This window comes from Dermacentor silvarum, chromosome 9 (genome assembly GCF_013339745.2).
Source record: "Dermacentor silvarum isolate Dsil-2018 chromosome 9, BIME_Dsil_1.4, whole genome shotgun sequence".
Lineage (NCBI taxonomy): Eukaryota > Metazoa > Arthropoda > Arachnida > Ixodida > Ixodidae > Dermacentor > Dermacentor silvarum.
Window position 1 is genome coordinate 27,625,392 of NC_051162.1, and position 18,909 is coordinate 27,644,300.

The window sequence follows — 18,909 nt, forward strand, 5'->3', positions numbered from 1 at the left end:
ATAAAAAAGGTACATTGGAGAGCACCACATACGCAGTGGAACATAACCAACGTGAGCGGCCCACATTTTTAGAGTGCACAATCTTTGGGATCGGCACACGAGAACGGCCTGATGCCGGCCAGATACCCGTTACACAAAACCGCGTTGAAGTCGTCAAGAATACTGCGCATTAAATACCTATGTATGGCTGCCCAATTCCCTGCCTTTCTCTAGGCCAGAGAGCCGTCCTGTGTAATAAAGCTTTACTGACTCTCATAGGATCACCAGCTTCTCCTTCGGACAGTCTTGGGGAAATTCTATGGCAGGCTTTTGCAGAAGAGAACGTCCTGATACCGTGGCTTCGTGTATCTGCAATGTGCAAATCCACAACAGTGCTGGTCCGCCAAGAAATACTGTACCAGCTTGTATGATAGCGAGAATCAACGCTGTGTTCCGTGTGTCCGCTTGTATAGTGTGAACTTCTTGCCTCATCTTTCAATTACCTTTCATATTTTCCCAGAGCAGGGTAACCAACCGAGATCGTCTTACTTAACATCCCTGCTTCTAAGGCAGTAATTCTGGATAATTGCTCTGTCATAACAGGATTATGTGTAGCGCTAAAGATATAAGGACAGACGTAAGAACGTGAACACACGGCGCTATTTTCCAACGTTATAATCCGAGAGACAAAACATTTTTATACACGCAATGAAGTCATTCCCTATGCCACTCCTCATACGGGGAATGACAGTAAAATGACCATTGCAGTTCAGTGCATGCGTTTAATGGCGTTAGCACGCGGGACCTGTAGTTTTTACGTGCACAAAAAATTAACAAGGTGCAAATTTAGTTAGCGTTACCGTAATGGCAGCCTGGCCAACACATATGGTATACGTTACAATCTTAGCTATAACGAACAAAAGGCTGGTGCATAGTAATTTGTTCATTCATGTTCATATTAGCGAATGTTGTCACCGAAGCAGGACAAGGGTCGCTATAGTAGACTACGCTTCCTGTATTATAACAAATTGACTGTGCTGAATACTATAATTTATCGCATGGAGCTGCTGACTTGGAGTGGTAGACCTGTCAGTCGAAGTTGATGGCTTGTCTTCCCGCAGGCATCGGCCATCGTTGCCAACCAGGGTCGGCTGCTCGTGAGACCAGAGTGGCTCCGCCGTGCTGCTTACGCCCTGTGCGAGTCACCACTGCGCTACGCTTGTGCGCTGCCCATTTTCTTCCTCTTTGGCGTGAACCCCAACCAGCTAAACCAGGTACGCACAGCAAGTGACACGAAAGAAGCTGTCTGCTGCTGCCCAGTAGTAACAAGCTTTGTGAAAGTGAAAACGGCCGGGGATGTCGCGTGCAGTCTCACGGAACACGCATAATACTCTGGTGCGCGGCTAACCGACTGTGCTAAATTGTAAGGCAAGTTGAAAATTTAGCGGGTGCACCCCCTGATCACGTTTGCACGTCGCCTGCGAAAGTGTATGCGGTCAGACCGTAATCGATGCGCAAGCGCATGACATAGCACGCTCCGTCATTTCCGAATTCCATGCGGTGGTGGCAGTAGCACACGACGCGTGAGCACTATATTAGCGTGTCCGCTAAACTTAACGGCTACGAGGGCGCATTTGATGATCTGCATGTACTGTGCGGCACGCGCTCCCGCGTTTACTGTGAAAAAGCTTGCGACTGTGCACTTTACATTTTGCTGAGTACAAACAGACACTTTGGCTGTTTACGCAAAGTTTATTACTTCATAAGACGATGAAAATCCGTAAAAGAGATCAATGCTTCCTATACTATGTACGCCGGTCGGAAGACGTCTGTCCAGTACAAAGTACTGCCACAAAAATCACGTCAACACCATCCACAGGCTTCATAGGTACAGAATCACAAAGTCATTATTAGGGAGAAACGAAGTGTCCCTGATATGTGCAGACTTGTATAATGAATGTTAGACTTTGCGTTTTCTCTGCACGAATAGAGCGGGCAAGGAAGGCAATGCCAGGTCGCAGTAGTGCTGCAAAACAAAAGCCCACAGATCTTCAACACGTTCTATGTACAGATAATCATCATCATCACCATCAGCCTATATTTTTTTGTCCACTGCAGGACGAAGGCCTCTCCCTGCGATCACCAATTACCCCTCTCGTGCGATAGCTGATTCCAACTTGCGCCGGCAATTTTCCTAACTTCATCACCCCACCTAGTTTTCTGTCGTCCTCGACTACACTTCCCTTCTCTTGGTAACACATGTTTACAAATCAGTTTCGCCTATATTAGAGAAAAAATAGAGTTACGTACGTATGTATGCTTGAGGCATGACAATTTGTTTATTTCTGGAGTTTTATTCTTCCACATACACGATATGATTGCGAGACACCGTATTGCAGTTCTCCCTCTTAATTTTGGCCACCTTCTTTACCGTGCGGCTAAATCCAAGTACAGGAGCGTGTTCGCATTTCGGCCACATCGGTGTGCGGTTGCCACGATCGGAAGTCAAAGCCGTGTCCTTATGCTTAGAAGCGCCACTTCATAGCCACTAATTCACAGCTGCGTGTTACACACATTCGTTTTATTTGAAGACGTATTAAGGCGCCTCGCATGTGGAACCAACACGCTCTATTTCAGGCAACAACAGTACTACCTTACAGACAACCGGAAGTTCCCTGGGGCCGAGGCTCACTGCTCCCATGACGTTCTCAAAAGCATATATGCACCGCAGTGACGGTCGCGTTTGTGCAATGCCAATGACGGCGGCATTGTTTTCAAAATTGTAGAAAAAGAAGTTGTAAGTTTTGTCGTTTTGGCCAAAAGTGCAAACAGTTGCAACGGTATCAAGTGCTGTAGTACAGCTGGCACGAATTTGCGCACGAGAGAGCAACTCTGGAAAAAAGAACAAGGAAAGCTAAGAAATTATTTATTTGAATGAGGGGTTTAATGTCCCGAAACTAGAGGGCTAAGAGGGAGGCCCGCTCCACCGGGACAAGGTAACGCAATGACAAAAAAAAAAGGAACACAAAAAGCTGAACGCCAATGAGCGGGCTTGGGCAGAAATGTGGACAGGCAAATAATCACAGTAACAACAGTTTTAAAATATTTTGCTGGGCAGAATTTATTTACATACCGGTATTGTTCAGCGCTGGAGCTCTGACAACACAGAAACCCAGTGGCGGGTCTGATATCAACACGAAGCGAAGCTTCAACTTTTCTCTGGGAACTACATTTTCTTGTACCAATACCTTGAAAACTTGGACTGGTCGACCGTAGGTGGGACAGCTGATGTTACAACTAATGTAATGAACAGGTTATTAAATTACGAAAATCATTGAAGACGGCATGCGCATATTCCTACCTACAAAAACGCTCAAAAAGTCAAAAGTCCCTTGTTGGTTTTTCAAAGAAGTAAAAACAGCAATAACACTAAAAATTCGTGCTCACAGAAAGGCGGGGAAACAGGCGTAAATAAGCGGGAACTTGAATTTTGGCGTTGTAATTGCGTCTCCAAATTTTATTATAGCAATGATCACTAGAACCACATCGAATGTGTTGAAGGCAGCGTGGGAAGCAATTCTATATATTTCTGGAGCTACGTGGGCGCTCTTTTCTAAAAATAGTGGTGAAGTATTATGTCTTGTTGATGAAAATGGCAATGTTGCAGCAAACACTGCTGATGCGTTTGCAGAACATTTCTGTTCTGTATTTGGGGTGAAAGATGTTACTACGTCAACTGAGCATCCTTTTCAGTAAAACACGTTGTGGGGCTCGTTCGAGCATAGCTTTCAAAAGATTAAGCGCCAACAGTGACGGCACACTAAGAAGGAACAAAGACAGGACAAGGCGCTTCCTGTCTTTGTTCCTTCTTAGTGTGCCGTCACTGTTGGCACTTCATCTTTTGTGAGCTTCCTTCTCAGTATGGTATGGTGTGTATGCTATCAGTCAATGAAGACTTTGTTTTGAAGTGCTTAGAGCGCCTCAAACATTGCCTCTCTTGTGGCACTGATGGTATTCCTCCCGCACTGCTTAAGATGTACAGAAAAATACGTTTCCCCGTTTTCACAAGCATATTCAACAGTTTCCTGAAGTCTTGTACCTTTCTTAGCGCTTGGACGGTAGCACGTGTTGCGCCCGTACACAAATCGGGTGCTAGAAGTGCAGTGACTAACCACCGGCCTGTATGTTTTCTCCTCTCTGCGTCAAAAGTGTCTGATTCTGTATTGCATTCCCTACGTTCTCTTCGTGCTAAGAACATTTTATTAGGTGAACAGCATGACTTTGTATCAGCACGGTTAACAACAACGAACTTGGTCACATTTATGACCCATCAATCCAAGGTGATACATTGTAGGAGCCGATTAGGCGCTTTTTATTTTGTCTTAAGTAAGGCATTTGATGTAGTTTGCCATAAGCCCCTTATTACAAAGCTCACGCAAATAGACATGCGTTCTTCCATTACTGCCGTCCTATCTAATTACATAAGAAATACATCGTGCTTAATTGGTATTAACTGACAGGGCTCTGTTAGCTATGAGGCCACTACCGGAGCTCATCAAGGATGCTTTCTTGGCCCTCTTGTCTTCCTACTATGTAAGACTGTTAACAGTGTTAGCGGCAGCATTGAGCTCCAAAAAGACACTCTATTCACTGTCACACTGGTGCAAGGACAGTAAGCTACACCTAAGTGCTTCCACAACACCGGTATGTGCACACCATGTATGTCGTGGTGTGTGCACACCATCAAAACCCACCATTTGATATATTTATACCCTTCAGGATGCTCCATTGCCCAGGGTCGATGAAAGACAAAATCTTAGCGTGTACTTCGACAAAACACTAATCTTGTCTTCACACGCTAAATAAGCACAACCACGTTCCCTTCGTGCTCTGGGTATTGTTTGTCGTATATCGCATGACTTCCACTCCCCGGTAGCCTTTCTGAAATTGCATTGTACTGTGTGCCTTCCACTACCAGAGTACGCCTCTGTAGTTTGGGACGGTAAGTGCAAATCTAATGCGGACCTCGCTGAACGCCTCCACAATAAATTGACACCTATGTTCAAGCACTGGTTTTGCCCCTGTAGCGACCGTAGTCTAACCCTCTCAAACATACCTCAACTCGCACCTCTAAGATAAAGACGTATAAAGCAGACCTTTTGTTCCTCTATAAGGTGGTCCATAGCATTACACGTTGTGCAAGGAATTTTGATCATGTGCAAATTTCCGTGCCACAAAAGCACTTCAGGCAGCATTCGGTGTTTTCATCACGGCCATGTTCCATTAGAGACTGTCCTATGGCTCGACACCAAAAAAACATGTAATAAGCATTCTGCATTTATTAACATATTTTAGAGTTCATTCTTGTGTTTTGTATATATGTAGATTGTGATATTGTCTGCCTTTTAGATCCGCTTCCTCATTTTCTGTTTACCTATGTCACAGTCTTTGTTCTACCCCATTTCTCTCCTGCGTACATTTTGTCTTGCGCATACTTCGTTAAGCGCACCAGTACGAAGGCTCCATAGCTTTTCCTGGGCAATCATAAACATCGCATTGACTGATAGATGGATTAGTTGATTATTTGATTATTATTCGCGAAAGCTGTACTCCTAAGTAGCGGTGTGCCTCAGCCACAATTGTTGCCTTTGCAAGGTGAGGCTTTATAGGTCGCTGATGCACTTTTGTTTCGCACTGCATACATAGTTAAAGAGCCTACGTCGACGACATTTTTGACAGTTATCTAACGAATGACGTGGGTGGATATAATTATGTGTACTCTTGCTCTCTTTGTGTCCAGTCACGGTTGGCCGTCTACACTAGTCATCTGCCCTCGGGTGCTTCCAAGAGGAACGTCGAACAGTACGCTCAGGTTGGTGCAAAGACTGATAAGGTACTCATATATTAGGGTCACTTGTAGGCCTATCGGTGACTTCGTGTGATTGTGACTAAGAAAATCAAATCCCTTGGTTCCCCCTATTTTCTATCTCATAAGTGAAAATGAAAAAAAAAATGTGTGACGAACTAAGCATGCTCATATCCACATTGAATCTCCTTGGGAGAACTAAAATAAACCGTGATTTTCTTTTCAGCAATGACAGCCATACTGGCATATTACTTTGAACTCTGGGGTTCTATAAGCTGTACAGATTCAGCGCTATGTAAAAATGTGACAGAGACAAAAACAAAAAAAGAAAAGAAAACGGAATCACTTGCATTAGATAAAAAAATGCCAGGCCTGAACGGCACGCGCAGCACAGTCACAGCTAAGCTAGACGAGCGTTTCGGCAGTACTACCTAGTAACTTCGCACTGTGGTGATTAAAAATGTCAAGCAGGCCCAACTCGAGTTGAGATCTACCTATCTCGAAGCATTAGGTGGATGTCACTACGTAGGTGTTTGTTGTTGTGATACCCAGTAACCCATAATCATCATCATGAGCCTGTATTTGTGTACACTGCAGGAAGAAAGCCTCTCCCTGCGATCTCGAGTTACCCGTCTTGCGCCAGCTGATTCCAACTTGCGCCTGCAAAGTTTCTAACTTTGCAGGCGCTCTAATGGTCTGTAACTCTAATGGTCCACCGGTTATCCATCCTACGCATTACATGGCCTGCCCAGCTCCATTTTTTCCTCTTAATGTCAACTAGAATATCGGCTATCCCCGTTTGTTCTCTGATCCACACCGCTCTCTTCCTCTCTCGGAGCGGCATATACCAACTGGCAAATATCCTTTGTCATGCATCCTGTGCCACATGCCCGTGTCCCCAGGGGCACATAATTTTAGGCTGCACTACTTTCCGGATTGTCCCCCCCCCAAAAAAAAAACATCGAGATACGTGATGAAAACTGCGTTAACTCTACGTACAACGGTTAAAAATTGGCAGTCAGTTTACCATACGCCAAAGATGGTGAATGCCGAAAGCCTGCGCGCTCAAGTGCTATTCATTAAATTACTTGAAATTCTCATTCGAATGCGTTGTTACTCATTACGTCTTCTCGTGGGTTCCAGTGCCTTAATCGACGTTACATTAATTAACCGTACCTTAATTAACCTCGCCCTGATTCACATCAAAAGTCGTGGGTTCGACTCCGACCAAAGATCGAGGGTGAGACTCCCACCGCAGGTCGTGGGTTAAAGTGATTTAATTAACTCTATAATTATTACCTGTGCCTTAAATAACTTCGCCTTAACGCGAAAGGTGTCGGGTTCGACTCCCACATAAGCTCGAGAGTTCGACTCCCACCGAAGGTCGTGGGTTCAAGGGCCTGAATTAACCCCATCTTAATTAACACGATGACGACGATGACCCGCGCACCATCAAGATTGTTGCGTGAGCGTTTGCATATCGGTAAGACACGATGCCGTGTCGTTGAAGTAAGTGAATTACTACAGCGAGTCATCATCGTGCACGATTTCGCTTCGCCGACCCGGTTTCAGCTCAAGGACGTTGAAAGTCGACTGAACGATGAGACGATGAGGCTTTCGCCTTAAAAAATGGAGCAGCTTGGATCTCCTTATTCTTCTAGCTCATTGCAATGAAGTTCCACATCCGCGACGAAAAGAAGCTTCGAATCTAACGGCGTTAGAGGCTATACGGCCGCGAGTCACGGATACAGCGAGAAGTCATCTGAAAAGTAACTCCACCGTTCGTACACAAGGATGGCGCAATGTTCTTTTTAGCGCCGGAATGGTGCGACACGTTACCTTCTAGTGCACTTTGAGAATATCCAATGTTCTTGCTGCTTACCAACTCCGTAATTTCGAAAGGAATCTTCCCAATAATGAAATCACCGTTTCTCTTCCCTTGGTTTAGATCATCCGAGCCAGGAACTTTGTCAAGTACAATTACGGACCCCAGAGGAACTTGTACCTGTATGGCACGGTAAGACTCGTATTCACATTTTCTGCGCTATGCTTTGCAAGAGTAAATGCAGTGTTATTTATCTAAAAGTTTGAGACACGCAATTCTCCGGAGCGGTAAATAAATTATCATACAACTGCAAGACGACATAGGCAGAAGGTGAACATTACCGAGTATTAACGCGCTCACTGCATTCATGTCTGCGCTAGCCCTTGGCTTACCATCACTGCTGCACCCGAGGTCGCGATTGCGGTCGACGGTCAAGAGGGAATTTTGTTATATTCCACAGTGGAAGGCGATGCGGTGTAAATGTTATACACATGTGTTAGATCTACAAAGCTGATATATCAACAGCGAAGCTGTTTAAGCCAGCCGTAATTTGTGGTGCGTAGCCGTGGTTGCCATGGCAGCCCAGACGAGGAGGAGGAGGAGACACGCGCCAGCTCCCTGCCTTCCCGACCCCTGCCTCTCTTCTCTCCGCGGCGCGCTGAGCCAGGAGAAAAAAAAATCACAGCATATCCACGAAGTGAATGATGAAGAGTGGGCGAAGCACCGGGGGATCATTCGGGTAAACCACAGCTACGGACGCGAGATAAAGAGAGCGCGCGTCGGGAACGAACGCCCTTGTGCAATGCAGCGCCCCTAGCTAAGGACGAGAAAGAGAGCGCGCGTCGGGAACGAACGCCCTTGTGCACCGCAGCGCCCCTAGCTAAGGACGAGAAAGAGAGAGCGCGCGTCGGGAACGAACGCCCTTGTGCACCGCAGCGCCCCTAGCTAAGGACGAGAAAGAGAGCGCGCGTCGGGAACGAACGCCCTTGTGCACCGCAGCGCCCCTAGCTACGGACGAGAAAGAAAGAGAGCGCGCGTCGGTAACGAGAGAAAGAGAACGCGCGTCGGGAACGAACGCCCTTGTGCACCGCAGCGCCCCTAGCTACGGACGAGAAAGAAAGAGAGCGCGCGTCGGTAACGAGAGAAAGAGAACGCGCGTCGGGAACGAACGCCCTTGTGCACCGCAGCGCCCCTAGCTACGGACGAGAAAGAAAGAGAGCGCGCGTCGGTAACGAGAGAAAGAGAACGCGCGTCGGGAACGAACGCCCTTGTGCACCGCAGCGCCCCTAGCTACGGACGAGAAAGAAAGAGAGCGCGCGTCGGTAACGAGAGAAAGAGAACGCGCGTCGGGAACGAACGCCCTTGTGCACCGCAGCGCCCCTAGCTACGGACGAGAAAGAAAGAGAGCGCGCGTCGGTAACGAGAGAAAGAGAACGCGCGTCGGGAACGAACGCCCTTGTGCACCGCAGCGCCCCTAGCTACGGACGAGAAAGAAAGAGAGCGCGCGTCGGTAACGAGAGAATGAGAACGCGCGTCGGGAACGAACGCCCTTGTGCACCGCAGCGCCCCTAGCTACGGACGAGAAAGAAAGAGAGCGCGCGTCGGTAACGAGAGAAAGAGAACGCGCGTCGGGAACGAACGCCCTTGTGCACCGCAGCGCCCCTAGCTACGGACGAGAAAGAAAGAGAGCGCGCGTCGGTAACGAGAGAAAGAGAACGCGCGTCGGGAACGAACGCCCTTGTGCACCGCAGCGCCCCTAGCTACGGACGAGAAAGAAAGAGAGAGCGCGTCGGTAACGAGAGAAAGAGAACGCGCGTCGGGAACGAACGCCCTTGTGCACCGCAGCGCCCCTAGCTACGGACGAGAAAGAAAGAGAGCGCGCGTCGGTAACGAGAGAAAGAGAACGCGCGTCGGGAACGAACGCCCTTGTGCACCGCAGCGCCCCTAGCTACGGACGAGAAAGAAAGAGAGCGCGCGTCGGTAACGAGAGAAAGAGAACGCGCGTCGGGAACGAACGCCCTTGTGCACCGCAGCGCCCCTAGCTACGGACGAGAAAGAAAGAGAGCGCGCGTCGGTAACGAGAGAAAGATAACGCGCGTCGGGAACGAACGCCCTTGTGCACCGCAGCGCCCCTAGCTACGGACGAGAAAGAAAGAGAGCGCGCGTCGGTAACGAGAGAAAGAGAACGCGCGTCGGGAACGAACGCCCTTGTGCACCGCAGCGCCCCTAGCTACGGACGAGAAAGAAAGAGAGCGCGCGTCGGTAACGAGAGAAAGAGAACGCGCGTCGGGAACGAACGCCCTTGTGCACCGCAGCGCCCCTAGCTGCGGACGAGAGAGAAAGAGAGCGCGCGTCGGTAACGAGAGAAAGAGAACGCGCGTCGGGAACGAACGCCCTTGTGCACCGCAGCGCACCTAGCTGCGGACGAGAGAGAAAGAGAGCGCGCGTCGGTAACGAGAGAAAGAGAACGCGCGTCGGGAACGAACGCCCTTGTGCACCGCAGCGCCCCTAGCTACGGACGAGAAAGAAAGAGAGCGCGCGTCGGTAACGAGAGAAAGAGAACGCGCGTCGGGAACGAACGCCCTTGTGCACCGCAGCGCCCCTAGCTACGGACGAGAAAGAAAGAGAGCGCGCGTCGGTAACGAGAGAAAGAGAACGCGCGTCGGGAACGAACGCCCTTGTGCACCGCAGCGCCCCTAGCTACGGACGAGAAAGAAAGAGAGCGCGCGTCGGTAACGAGAGAAAGAGAACGCGCGTCGGGAACGAACGCCCTTGTGCACCGCAGCGCCCCTAGCTACGGACGAGAAAGAAAGAGAGCGCGCGTCGGTAACGAGAGAAAGAGAACGCGCGTCGGGAACGAACGCCCTTGTGCACCGCAGCGCCCCTAGCTACGGACGAGAAAGAAAGAGAGCGCGCGTCGGTAACGAGAGAAAGAGAACGCGCGTCGGGAACGAACGCCCTTGTGCACCGCAGCGCCCCTAGCTACGGACGAGAAAGAAAGAGAGCGCGCGTCGGTAACGAGAGAAAGAGAACGCGCGTCGGGAACGAACGCCCTTGTGCACCGCAGCGCCCCTAGCTACGGACGAGAAAGAAAGAGAGCGCGCGTCGGTAACGAGAGAAGGAGAACGCGCGTCGGGAACGAACGCCCTTGTGCACCGCAGCGCCCCTAGCTACGGACGAGAAAGAAAGAGAGCGCGCGTCGGTAACGAGAGAAAGAGAACGCGCGTCGGGAACGAACGCCCTTGTGCACCGCAGCGCCCCTAGCTACGGACGAGAAAGAAAGAGAGCGCGCGTCGGTAACGAGAGAAAGAGAACGCGCGTCGGGAACGAACGCCCTTGTGCACCGCAGCGCCCCTAGCTACGGACGAGAAAGAAAGAGAGCGCGCGTCGGTAACGAGAGAAAGAGAACGCGCGTCGGGAACGAACGCCCTTGTGCACCGCAGCGCCCCTAGCTACGGACGAGAAAGAAAGAGAGCGCGCGTCGGTAACGAGAGAAAGAGAACGCGCGTCGGGAACGAACGCCCTTGTGCACCGCAGCGCCCCTAGCTACGGACGAGAAAGAAAGAGAGCGCGCGTCGGTAACGAGAGAAAGAGAACGCGCGTCGGGAACGAACGCCCTTGTGCACCGCAGCGCCCCTAGCTACGGACGAGAAAGAAAGAGAGCGCGCGTCGGTAACGAGAGAAAGAGAACGCGCGTCGGGAACGAACGCCCTTGTGCACCGCAGCGCCCCTAGCTACGGACGAGAAAGAAAGAGAGCGCGCGTCGGTAACGAGAGAAAGAGAACGCGCGTCGGGAACGAACGCCCTTGTGCACCGCAGCGCCCCTAGCTACGGACGAGAAAGAAAGAGAGCGCGCGTCGGTAACGAGAGAAAGAGAACGCGCGTCGGGAACGAACGCCCTTGTGCACCGCAGCGCCCCTAGCTACGGACGAGAAAGAAAGAGAGCGCGCGTCGGTAACGAGAGAAAGAGAACGCGCGTCGGGAACGAACGCCCTTGTGCACCGCAGCGCCCCTAGCTACGGACGAGAAAGAAAGAGAGCGCGCGTCGGTAACGAGAGAAAGAGAACGCGCGTCGGGAACGAACGCCCTTGTGCACCGCAGCGCCCCTAGCTACGGACGAGAAAGAAAGAGAGCGCGCGTCGGTAACGAGAGAAAGAGAACGCGCGTCGGGAACGAACGCCCTTGTGCACCGCAGCGCCCCTAGCTACGGACGAGAAAGAAAGAGAGCGCGCGTCGGTAACGAGAGAAAGAGAACGCGCGTCGGGAACGAACGCCCTTGTGCACCGCAGCGCCCCTAGCTACGGACGAGAAAGAAAGAGAGCGCGCGTCGGTAACGAGAGAAAGAGAACGCGCGTCGGGAACTGAACGCCCTTGTGCACCGCAGCGCCCCTAGCTACGGACGAGAAAGAAAGAGAGCGCGCGTCGGTAACGAGAGAAAGAGAACGCGCGTCGGGAACGAACGCCCTTGTGCACCGCAGCGCACCTAGCTACGGACGAGAGAGAAAGAGAGCGCGCGTCGGTAACGAGAGAAAGAGAACGCGCGTCGGGAACGAACGCCCTTGTGCACCGCAGCGCCCCTAGCTACGGACGAGAAAGAAAGAGAGCGCGCGTCGGTAACGAGAGAAAGAGAACGCGCGTCGGGAACGAACGCCCTTGTGCACCGCAGCGCCCCTAGCTACGGACGAGAAAGAAAGAGAGCGCGCGTCGGTAACGAGAGAAAGAGAACGCGCGTCGGGAACGAACGCCCTTGTGCACCGCAGCGCCCCTAGCTACGGACGAGAAAGAAAGAGAGCGCGCGTCGGTAACGAGAGAAAGAGAACGCGCGTCGGGAACGAACGCCCTTGTGCACCGCAGCGCCCCTAGCTACGGACGAGAAAGAAAGAGAGCGCGCGTCGGTAACGAGAGAAAGAGAACGCGCGTCGGGAACGAACGCCCTTGTGCACCGCAGCGCCCCTAGCTACGGACGAGAAAGAAAGAGAGCGCGCGTCGGTAACGAGAGAAAGAGAACGCGCGTCGGGAACGAACGCCCTTGTGCACCGCAGCGCCCCTAGCTACGGACGAGAAAGAAAGAGAGCGCGCGTCGGTAACGAGAGAAAGAGAACGCGCGTCGGGAACGAACGCCCTTGTGCACCGCAGCGCCCCTAGCTACGGACGAGAAAGAAAGAGAGCGCGCGTCGGTAACGAGAGAAGAGAACGCGCGTCGGGAACGAACGCCCTTGTGCACCGCAGCGCCCCTAGCTACGGACGAGAAAGAAAGAGAGCGCGCGTCGGTAACGAGAGAAAGAGAACGCGCGTCGGGAACGAACGCCCTTGTGCACCGCAGCGCCCCTAGCTACGGACGAGAAAGAAAGAGAGCGCGCGTCGGTAACGAGAGAAAGAGAACGCGCGTCGGGAACGAACGCCCTTGTGCACCGCAGCGCCCCTAGCTACGGACGAGAAAGAAAGAGAGCGCGCGTCGGTAACGAGAGAAAGAGAACGCGCGTCGGGAACGAACGCCCTTGTGCACCGCAGCGCCCCTAGCTACGGACGAGAAAGAAAGAGAGCGCGCGTCGGTAACGAGAGAAAGAGAACGCGCGTCGGGAACGAACGCCCTTGTGCACCGCAGCGCCCCTAGCTACGGACGAGAAAGAAAGAGAGCGCGCGTCGGTAACGAGAGAAAGAGAACGCGCGTCGGGAACGAACGCCCTTGTGCACCGCAGCGCCCCTAGCTACGGACGAGAAAGAAAGAGAGCGCGCGTCGGTAACGAGAGAAAGAGAACGCGCGTCGGGAACGAACGCCCTTGTGCACCGCAGCGCCCCTAGCTACGGACGAGAAAGAAAGAGAGCGCGCGTCGGTAACGAGAGAAAGAGAACGCGCGTCGGGAACGAACGCCCTTGTGCACCGCAGCGCACCTAGCTGCGGACGAGAGAGAAAAACGCCGGAAGCGTTCTCCGGAAGCCGGAAGCTGGCTTCCGGAACCGGAACCGGAAGCGGAACCGGAAGTGGACACGGAAGCGGAAGTCGGCTTCCGGTTATACTATACATATACATATATATGTATATATGCGTATACATACATACATAGCGGTCTCCATGCCAACCAGAGCTACGGACTTACGCCATCTAGTGAACACTTCATAAAACTACAGGTGGCTACATACGGAGGAAGGACAGACCAACGCCCTAAGGAGCTTTGCCCCTAAAAAAAGGCGAAAGCTTGCCCTAGGCCGCGCAAAGCCCAAGACACAGCGAAGCTGGCCGATTGATATCGAGCGGCTAGCCTCCAACGCGTTCGGCGTCTGCTTGCATTCTTGGCGCTGTGCCAACCTCGGTTAGCCTGCCTGCGTTTGTGGCATGCCAGGAGCGCAGTCGCTCGTAGGCACCTACGCGTCCAGCGCTAGTCACGCGAAAGGGAACGTACCTCTGAAAATGAATGCTCGAGAATACCTTCCTACAAGCGTAGTTAAGTTAAACCAAGTTAAGACCTAGCAGCAGCCAAGTTCCTACCTAGCAGTAACTGCCAGTAAGCTTCGCTGTGCCTATGCTTTGCGCGACCGAGTGCAAGCTTGCCTTATTTTTACCATACCTATTATTTTAGCTAATAGCTATCAAAAAGATTTACTCATCATGCTCAGCACTATCACGATGGTCTTGTACACGTGCGCAAGAACGAAATTGCTAGTGTGTGTCGTCCTTCCGTATATTGTCTTATAATACTTTTTTCATGAAGTTTTCTAAATATGCCACTCAGCAACTCAACCCCCTCGCTTGCTTAAATGTGTTGTTATCAGCATCGTCATAGGACTAATTACTTGTATTACCTTTTTATTGAGGTGATATTCTTGGGCATCGAAGCAGGAGACAAGCAACCTAATTTGGTAATTATTCGCGTAATATTGGGACCTGACACTGGTGAACAAGACATATTACTTTTGGAGGAAAAGTTTTTACTTAGCGTTTGGTACAAAATAAGGCACAGGAAGTGATACGTCACCTTCTACGGGCTTCAAATGTTTCTCTAATTAGGTTAAAAGTCGCTTGATTTCTTGGTGAGCTCACAGAAATTTTTTACACTCTTTATTGTTCTTCAAACAACAAGCTTCACATATTATGCCAGGATGCAGCTGTATATAGAAAATCTGGGCATATTTTAGGAGCAGGACAGGCAGGGAAACATTAGGATGAAGCAAGAAAATGCATAATTTACATATGCCATGTATGATATCCTTCGTTGAGCAGACACCCTGCGATACGGCATAGCGCACTTTTATTGTAAGCACAATCTCATTGAAGAAGGTAATGTGAATTGAAGAAAATAGTGACGCCGCGTTCAGACTCACCAACGCCCTTTCTATGGCGTTGCAGATTTCGGCAACTAATCTCGGAGCTAGTTAGTTGACTGAGAAATATTTTAAGGTACGCCAAAAGGCAAATAATAAGCCGCAAGATCGCAGCTTTTTTTATGTGCAGAAAATGGGGCGAATTGCACGGAAAGGCCATAAACACTATGACGTAAACACTATACCACAAAGTCGCAGTATTCGGATAGAAGCCATCCTTTCAACCGAGATACAACATCCCAAAAGATAAGTGCAGGATGGTAGTGGACAAGTCCAGCTTACAAAAATGCTTTGCTGTAGAGTCACTGTATAATGCTGATTTAAATGTTAATTTATGCTTGCGCGTTGTTTCTAAAGGTGGAGAGCCCAGCCTACGACTTCTCAAGAATAACAGCGCCAGTGGCCCTCTTCAGTGCTCGAAAGGACTTCTTCGCCAACCCCGAGGATGTTTCCACGCTTCGACGAAGCCTGCCCAATGTCGTGTTAGACTACATTGTTCCAGATCCGGACTTCACGCACTTGGACTTTGTTTTAGGTACTGAAGCAGCCGCATTCGTCTACAGGCCACTCATTGATTTCATGAATAATTGGGTGCTTCTAAACGGGACGTAAAAGGAATACAAACACGAAGCGAGACGCTGGCTGATCTTTTTTGTAAAGTACATAACGTATCTCACCCAAACTTCGTGACATACGAATGCCAAATTAATCTAACATGAAGACGAGAACTCATAAACTTTTTAAATTATGAGGTTTTGTGGGCCAAAGATACGATCTGATTATGAGGCACGCCGTAGTGGTGGACCACGGAATAATTTGGAACACCTGGGGTTCTTTAACTAGAACCCATAAACTGAACAGCTACATCGAGTTGTATGTTGGCCTAGATTTTTTTTTTTACTTAGAAGAGAGTTTCTAAAAATAGTCAACTACAAGATAGTGCTGTTCAATCTTTTTAGGTCGATTTCTTGTTGACATGAAAATCATCTTCATAAAAATTGCGAACTTCAATTGGCTTATTAAAATATTCGTAAGTAGTTTTTTATTATTTTTGACGTTAGACGCGCGTTGTAGTCGTAAAAATGACGCCGAAAAGTTGGCAAATCATACGTGTTTAGCAGAACTCTTATGACTAGCCCTACTTTGGAGATATCCGTGCCTAATATGGGCTGGGGTTTCAGTTACACTGGCGATCCAGTTACAGCTTCACAAATGCGTCCCCCCAGCAGTTTTGGATGACCTTAACTACAAGGACAACGCATTGCAACATTTTTGCGACGGATATGTCGACATTTCTGCTGAGCAGACGTGATTTCAATACTGCTAGGCTTACATTTCGAATTGCAGCTACTGATGTAGATTTAGCAATTAAACATTTATTTATTACATTGTGTTAATGAGCCACATGGACATTGCAACTTCTCATTACTCCACCTCTTCTGTTTGAAATAAGAGAGAGAGAGATAGAAAATATAAGAGAGAGAGAAAAAAAGCCATTCGGTATAGACCGTTTTATAATACTGTTTTTACCGCCATATTGGTTCGGAGTGGCGCCATCTGTGAGCGGTCGCATTTCGCTGCCATGCTGGATTGTGCAAATGCTGCTTGTTGTAAGCTAGACATATACTCCTCGGCAGTTGCGGGTGGTTTTCGTGCTGGCACGACTTCAAATGATGTGTCCTCGTCTACGTTGGAAAATGTTCTGTGGGACATACTGAAGTAATATAACTAGACAAGGCCGAAATTTTAGGGGCGAAGCACCTTAGGGCCGAGCCTTGCACCCCCCCTCCCTGGTCGTCCGTAGCTCCGGTTTGCATGGAGTCCACTAGGGACGTTGCGGTCGTTCCCGACGCGCACTGTCTTTCTCTCGTCAGCCATGGATGATAATGGTCGCTTCTGATAACGGCACGCTCGCTATGGATGAACAGGCGAGAGTGGCGGCTCAACTGCAAGCGGAGTCGTGGGCTCGCAAAGCTGCTGCAGCACGGCGACGCAGACGACAAGCGGACCCGTAGTCTAGGGTGCGGGAAGCTGCAGCAAAACGGCAACGCCGGCAAGCGGAACCGGTGCTGAGGGCTCGCGAAACTCGCGCTTGAACCGAGCATCGGCGCCACCAACCTGAGGTAGAGAATGCTTCCGGTGTTTTGCCGTCGCTTCCCGCGCTCTCGCCGCCTCTCGGTCCGCTTGCCGGCGTCGCTGTGCTGCTGGACTGATCACAAGGCAGTCTTAATGAAGGCAAAACGAAGTCCGCACCTCAACAGCATATATGACCAATAAAACATTGTATATACTGTACACATGTGTTGTCACTCATTTGCATGTTTGAGTGGGCAATATACGGGGTTATTCACGGTTACCCGAATGATCCCCCGGTGCTTCGCCCACTCATCATCATTCACTTTGCGGATATGCGGTGTATTTTGTTTTTTTTTTTTTTGCTGCTGGTTACGCTGACAGACCAGCGCGTGTGAGACTTGCGTGTGTCGGCACCGACAAATTGCGTCAGAAAACTTGTTCATTTACAGACATTTGATTCATCGAATGTGCCATTTTAACAAAGTGCGGCCTGTTTTCCGGCTAGACGTTGAATTAGCCACAATGAGTGGTAGCAGAAACGTACGAGACAATTGTAACAGTGTGCGTGCTGTTTTGCTGTTTACTTCAACAAGGGTTAAAAATCATTTGTTGCAAAACATTGCTTGAGTAGTTCGTATTTAGATGCTCTTTCTGTCACCAAATAAAATATTTTACTTAGTAATAACAGCAAGTGGTAAAAGCCGCAGGGTGACTAAAACGGATTGCTGTGTCCAGTTTGTGTTCGGCGCGTCTCCTCCAACGCATTTACCCGTTTTGCGGAAATAGTGTCGTCGCAAAACGCCTTCGCTTCTATTGCGGTATAAACCTTATATATACAATCCAGGCGAACCTACTCTGTTGTTGTCGACGTCGCCGTGAGGTTCCGCATAAAGTCTAAGTGCAATAATATCGTGGCAGCGCACAGTATGCTGTATACGTGCGAGACAACGCGTGCGCGAGTGAGCCGACAAGGAGGGTGGCTTGCTTACTGGCGCCTTCTCGCGCATTACTGGTTTCGTCTCTATAGACACATCCAAAGGATAGGGTCGGCCTGAATCCGTAAAACACAAGCACGCGTAGCGCGGACAACTGTTTTAAACGGCAGGTGCTCATCTTTCTCGTTCATGAGTTCTTAGAGGCTGTTTCATTAGTAAGCTATGATCGTCGCTGGTATTTTCTCACCAGAAAAAATAATGCCAAATGCAAGGCAGCTGTCATATACCGCATCCGGATGACATGCAGAGCTGGCTATATTGGCCAAACTGATAGATGCCATAACGACGGACTATGTAAAAAAAGTAAAGTTTCACCCGAAAGTGGAAGCATTGATTGCAATAGCAAATTAGTGGACTTTACAAAGTAAGAATAGTAGTTTAATCGGCCTTATAAACTTGTAAACATACGCACACTAACTAAATAAACAAGCATGGTGTAACGAGCGCACGAGAAAACATGAATTCATCTCACTCGATAACGGCGGAAATTCGCTGTCAGAACGCTGGAGTGACTCAGTGCAGCAGGAGCAGCGAGCGAATTGAGCTTCGTGCCGGCGCTCGCATCAACGCGATCTTAGCCGCGAAAACATAGGGAGGACGGACTCTGCCCCCGCCGCGGATGGTTTTCAAGATACAGCCGCGCGGGCGGGCGCTTGCTGCGCAGAACGCCCCCTTCCCCCCTCCCCCAGGAGCCTTTCGGTCCGGCGGGAGCGCGCGTCCGCAGTAAAGCGCTGCCCCTCCAATTCCCTGCCCTCCCTCCGGAGCGATGTGCGCAATTGGAAGACTGCGGGCTTCCCTCCCGCTTCCTGCCCATGTGTGCGCGAGCCACGATTGTCGGCTCATCGTCT

General features: G+C 50.2%; 1 protein-coding gene across 1 annotated transcript in view; it reads left to right on the forward strand.

The window, feature by feature from the left end:
• Nucleotides 1-15,653, forward strand: part of LOC119463504 (lipase member M-like) — a 36,546-nt gene extending 20,893 nt beyond the window's left edge. The window contains exons 6-9 of the mRNA XM_037724346.2: nt 1,101-1,253; nt 5,780-5,851; nt 7,794-7,862; nt 15,348-15,653. Of these exons, the coding sequence (XP_037580274.1) occupies nt 1,101-1,253; nt 5,780-5,851; nt 7,794-7,862; nt 15,348-15,602 (549 nt within the window). The 3' untranslated portion in view covers nt 15,603-15,653. The remainder of the gene's footprint in view (nt 1-1,100; nt 1,254-5,779; nt 5,852-7,793; nt 7,863-15,347) is intronic.
• Nucleotides 15,654-18,909: the final 3,256 nt, after the last annotated feature.